Here is a 5225-nt window from a genome sequence, read left to right on the forward strand (position 1 = left end):
AAATTGAGCCGTAAATATTCGACTAAATGCAAATTAAGAAAAAAAAATATATCAATCAAACCAACAAATCATCTAACCTGTTAGTGACCGGTCAAGACCCAAAATAAAACGTTTTTCAAAATATAATTTACGTATAAAAAAATTAAATTAAAACGGTACAAAATAATAGGTTTTGTAGCATTAACCCACGATATAATACAAAACGTAATTTATTGTTTAGTCGCAGAGATAACGACAAAATAGATATTGTGGAAATGAAATGGTCTTCCAAATGTTTACCCAGCCATGGATCTCAGATAACAAAACGAATAAGGGAAAGGGAGAAGTTTGTCGGAAAGGGTTCACGAAACTCATTTGCAAAATCTACTCTGGAAAATTGGAAAACAAATTCTTTGAAGTCAATTTCTTATTTTTCGTTTATGGGAAAACCGATTCCATCTTCATCAAGGTTTCAAGATTTCGCCAGGATTATAACATCCGATAGGATCCAACAACAATCCAAACGAGGCCCTAAACTTGTTTCTAACAAGACCCGGGTTGTGCCTCCTCCGGAACCCGCCAAACCGAAGGGGATTCGGATTGTTCAATCGGAGAGACAACAACAGAGAATAAAGATAATGGAGGAGAATTCGTCGATGAACCGCCGGATTCCGCTGGGGGAGGTAGTGTTGGAGTGCTCAAGACGGTGGTTCCAGGACACCCTTAAGGAAGCAAAAGCCGGTGACACCGGCATGCAGGTGTTGGTGGGTCAGATGTATTGCAGTGGTTACGGTGTGGTTAAAAATGCACAGAAGGTGTTCGACCATTTTCCTCACTTAATTCTTTCCTTCACTTTTCTCATAATTGGAATTCATTTTGCCAAGCCCTTTTTTCCCCAAACTAGAATCTAATCTACACAACACCATTAAAGAGAGTAACCTAACTATCATCTCTTTATTTCTAAAATCTTTATGAATCCGATTGATCAAGACTGCATTTTATTAAAAAAAAAATCTCAGTGTTAGATACATTATATTTTGAATGCCACTGTAACTTGTATACATTTCCATGAATCTTTATTAATCTCTGGAAAATAAATTAGTTTTGATGATTTGTATGTCAGGGACAAGCTTGGATTAGTAGGGCTTCCAGGAGTCGAAGCTCTGTATGGAAAGTTGGTGATAAACACCCAGGTGCTTACTGCTTATACTTTTTATTTTTATTTTTTTCTATTTCTTATTTATCTAAAGGCATCGAATGTACTTTTCTGACTGATGTTATCAAATGTCAATACCCTTTATGTTAATGTTTTTGATAGGTTACAATGCTAGTGACTCGGATACCGAGGAGGAGAAAGATGAAGGAAAACAACAATAAATGTGTTATGTTCATCAAATTGATCATAACAAAGTGAGTTGCATTATTGTCCAATTCTATTGTTATTGATTTGTTTTTGTAATGTTGATGATGTCTTCTGCAGTGAATTATGGGGTCAACACGCCGGTCAACAAGTCTTGTCATTCCTTTTCTATTCCTTTTCCCCTTTTCCTATAGGGTTCAATGTATGAGTAAGAAAATGGTTCCAGAATGTAGTATTTTGGGCTTAGTAATTTGAGAAAATTGCAGATTTTGCAAGTGAGGTGATACTTAATAGCATGGTCAAAAGTACTTGTTCATATTTCATTCCTTTTTCTCTTAATGGTCTACTTTGTGATAGATTAACGGATATTACTAAGGTGAGAATTACCTTGTTTGTAACAGCAATTTCGATTTGGTTCTTGCATTTGTGTTACATAAGGTTATTTTTTGGATTTGATAAATGGTGTAGAACAAGATTTATATTCCTAGAATAATTTGAAAAATCTTTCCACTTTTCAAAGCGATTTATATTAAAATGAGTATTGAATCTAAAAGTTCCAACTGAAAATGAAAATAATGGAAGTTGATTTTTTTTTTTTTTTTTTCGAACAACAAAACTGATTAATCTACTCTTAAACTACTTATAATTTCACATATGTCCGGAGACTTGAACTACTAGTAAGGAAGTAAGGAAGACAACATGTGATATCATTAGGCTAGAAAGATGTTGAATGGACAAGAAAGTGTATGGGTGTGGTATTGAATGAGAATTAAATGCATGGTAGGTTTGAATTTTATAGAATCGAATGGATTGTATCTAGTAAAATGACTTTATCCTATGGGATTAAGTATTTGAGAATGATTGTTCTTTTTAATCATTAAGGAAAACCCACGAATTCTGTAATTTGTGTCCGTCTAACACCTTTAACACACATCACGAGGTACCTTTACCAAAGTTGCTTCTTTAATTCCCACCGAATCCAATTCCAACCTCAAATCTTCAGATTTCTAAATCCAGAAGACCCTTCAACCAAATCCAATGGGAAACGTGAGTAATCATTTCTCATTTACATGATTACATCATAAATGTATGATGGCTGTTGCTAATGTTTCATGAATCAGCTAGTACAATTGAAGGTAGGTTTACACTGTGAAGATTGCATCAAGATGATCTTAAAAGCCATCAAGAAGATCGAAGGTAAAACAATTAACATAATCAATTATCATCATTGTTGCTTCTGTGTGAGATCGATTCATAGAGATTAATGTTCTGATTGAACAGATATCGAGACATATGATGTTGATACAGGACTGAACAAGGTGACTGTTACAGGAAACGTGACAAGCCAACAAGTCATCAAAGCTCTACACAAGATCGGGAAACAGGCTACTAACTGGGAACATGCTTCAACCACAAGCCACTAGATCCATCTTCTCAAGCATACTGTTCTATTAAGCTCATCGTTTAAGGTTTTTGATTGATTTTCAAACTTCATATATAATCTCGTATTATCTACTTCTGTTTAATCTATTATATTATACATGCAACGATCGATCATACCATGTTTTCACAATGATAAAAATCTAGAGGATCATACCATGTTGTCACATAACAAAATTTGTTATGATAAAGGGTCAGATGCTGAAATTAAAATGAAGTTAATGCTAAATAATATGACAAGTGTTCCAATCATCAAAGGCTACAATGGTCGATCAAACCCTCCATTATAGATTGATGACCATGTAAATAATACGACCTCCAACATATAAAGAAGGCTGACACAGACCACATTATTGTCTGTTAAAATGGCAGATAATATTGTTAACGTCGCAAAATCGTGTTTAAAAAAAGTATCATGAGTTTCAAAAATGTTATTAGAGTTCAAAACTCATTTCCCAATCATGCATTTAAAAATAAATAAATTGGTAAAAGTTTAATGTGATGGAGATAGAGCAATAAAATTTAATGATAATTTTTGAAACTTATATTATGAAATATATGATTTTTATTTGTTTTCACTTTGAAAGTTAATATGATAGGAATCATTTAGAAAAATGATTTCACAATTTGGAACAATATCTATTACAAAGTTAATGTTCATTTTATCACACCTATCAAATGGGGACCATATTGTTTTGTGATTATTCCAAAAATATAAGTCGAAGGTTAAGTCTTGACAGTAAATAAAAGATCAGGGGTACAGTAGTAACTGAAAAAACCGCAACAGTTCTTATTAGGTCTTAACGACATTCTCTATCGGAGGTGAAACCCCTACCCTCCTCCTCCTCTGCGCCAAACGACAGCCGTGACACGATGGCAGCACCGCCATCATCTATCTCAATCTCCACCACCACTACCCAACCAAACGCAGTCTCAACCTCCGCTCTCCGCTCTTTCTTCTCCCGCTTGTCCTCCTCCCTCCGTCAATCCTTCTCCCAACGCCGCCCATGGTACGAACTCATCGATCGCTCCACACTTTCTCGTCCGGAATCCTTCTCGGAAGCCACCTCACGCATCCGCAAAAACTTCTCTTACTTCCGTGTGAACTATACTGCCCTTCTCGCTTTTGTAATCGCCCTTTCTCTCCTCACCCATCCCTTTTCTCTCCTCGTCCTCCTCTGCCTCCTCGCCGCCTGGATATTCCTCTACCTTTTCCGCCCCTCGGATAACCCACTCGTCCTCTTCGGCCGCACCTTCTCCGACCGTGAAACCCTGGTGCTCTTGGTCCTTTTCTCGATTATTGTTGTCTTCTTAACGAACGTAGGGTCGCTCATGATCTCAGCCCTTCTGATCGGATTAGCGATTTTATGCGTCCATGGAGCATTTAAGGTGCCAGAAGACCTCTTCCTGGATGATCAAGAACCGCCTAATGCCGGATTCCTTTCTTTCCTCGGCGGAGCTGCTTCATCTGCTGCCGTTGCCGCTGCTCCCGCCGTCGCACGCGTTTGATAATAGAGTTTTGTTGCTCAGGTTTTAAGAATACCTAATTTTGAGTTTAATTGTTCTATTCACTGGTTAGACAGGCTATTGAGTGCCTCTGATTAGATTAATTTTCAGAATTCTTTTAGGGTCTTTTTACCCACATTGAATGATTGATCTTCAAGATTAAATTCAATTTCAACTTGCAATCTTCAATTTCTATATTTTCATATATTGCTTGAATGGAACCTATTTTCATTTTGATTGTTGCTGAAAAAACTTGTGTTCTCTTGCAATTCTTGTTACTCAATCAATTCGACTCTTTTTCTGTCTTATTGGTGTTGTTAAAAATTTGAGGTAGAACGTGAAAGTTCAATTTTTTTTTTTTTGGGTAGTTTTAAAACATTAATAAGTATCATGTGATTTAACTTTTAAAGATTTTGATCGTAGGAAGGATGATTATGGCGTTTGTTGTATATTTTTAGGTTCTCTTCTTTAATCAATCATTTTTGCTACTCATAAACTTGAATTTTAAAGATTGGGGAGTCTTAAATCCGCCTAAAATGACAATGAAACCATGTGCTAATTGTGGTTTCCGAAGCTGATAGGACACATAAACCTATAGATTTGTGTAATAAAAAACGGAAACATAAACCTATAGATTTGTTTATTTATTTATTTATGTTCATATGTCAATAAATAGATAAAAATGCACATAAACAGAAGTGTAGTAAGCTGCAAATAATACTGTACTAGGTGTGAGACCCATGTATTACATGGGTTTATTTAAAAAAAAAATTAAATATAAAATTTTAACAATTTGAAAACTTTAAATTTATAAGAAAAATAAGAAATTTTTTGAATTATTAAAATTAATGAGACTTTAATGCATTAGATATCTTACATATATAAACCATTTTCTAATAAATACCTTACATATATATTACCTTATATATTAAATGTGGAT

At 34.9% G+C, this 5225-nt stretch overlaps 3 protein-coding genes across 3 annotated transcripts; all 3 read left to right on the plus strand.

The window, feature by feature from the left end:
- Positions 1-232: 232 nt before the first annotated feature.
- On the plus strand, positions 233-1757 carry LOC145070265 (uncharacterized). The gene is made up of 4 exons (XM_079017200.1): positions 233-794; positions 1103-1172; positions 1298-1389; positions 1460-1757. The coding sequence occupies exons 1-3, from the start codon at positions 255-257 to the stop codon at positions 1354-1356; spliced, it is 669 nt and encodes a 222-aa protein (XP_078873326.1). The 5' UTR covers positions 233-254; the 3' UTR covers positions 1357-1389; positions 1460-1757.
- A 157-nt stretch (positions 1758-1914) lies between these two features.
- On the plus strand, positions 1915-2933 carry LOC145070267 (copper transport protein ATX1-like). Its single transcript, XM_079017201.1, has 3 exons — positions 1915-2386; positions 2461-2536; positions 2621-2933. The coding sequence occupies exons 1-3, from the start codon at positions 2378-2380 to the stop codon at positions 2761-2763; spliced, it is 228 nt and encodes a 75-aa protein (XP_078873327.1). The 5' UTR covers positions 1915-2377; the 3' UTR covers positions 2764-2933.
- Positions 2934-3525: 592 nt separating this feature from the next.
- Positions 3526-4454, plus strand: LOC145070992 (PRA1 family protein B3-like). The gene has a single exon (XM_079017941.1). The coding sequence runs from the start codon at positions 3653-3655 to the stop codon at positions 4286-4288; it is 636 nt and encodes a 211-aa protein (XP_078874067.1). The 5' UTR covers positions 3526-3652; the 3' UTR covers positions 4289-4454.
- Positions 4455-5225: the final 771 nt, after the last annotated feature.

This window comes from Lactuca serriola, chromosome 8 (genome assembly GCF_051521515.1).
Source record: "Lactuca serriola cultivar US96UC23 chromosome 8, Lser_US96UC23_V15, whole genome shotgun sequence".
Lineage (NCBI taxonomy): Eukaryota > Viridiplantae > Streptophyta > Magnoliopsida > Asterales > Asteraceae > Lactuca > Lactuca serriola.

Bases quoted from the DNA above. Each gene is read 5' to 3' on its own strand.
- LOC145070265 (XM_079017200.1), top strand. From the start codon at position 255: ATGAAATGGTCTTCCAAATGTTTACCCAGCCATGGATCTCAGATAACA. The intron at 795-1,102 runs GTGTTCGACCAT...TTTGTATGTCAG, and splicing joins TGGTTAAAAATGCACAGAAG to GGACAAGCTTGGATTAGTAG. The intron at 1,173-1,297 runs GTGCTTACTGCT...TGTTTTTGATAG, and splicing joins AGTTGGTGATAAACACCCAG to GTTACAATGCTAGTGACTCG.
- LOC145070267 (XM_079017201.1), top strand. The intron at 2,537-2,620 runs GTAAAACAATTA...CTGATTGAACAG, and splicing joins AGCCATCAAGAAGATCGAAG to ATATCGAGACATATGATGTT.
- LOC145070992 (XM_079017941.1), top strand. From the start codon at position 3,653: ATGGCAGCACCGCCATCATCTATCTCAATCTCCACCACCACTACCCAA.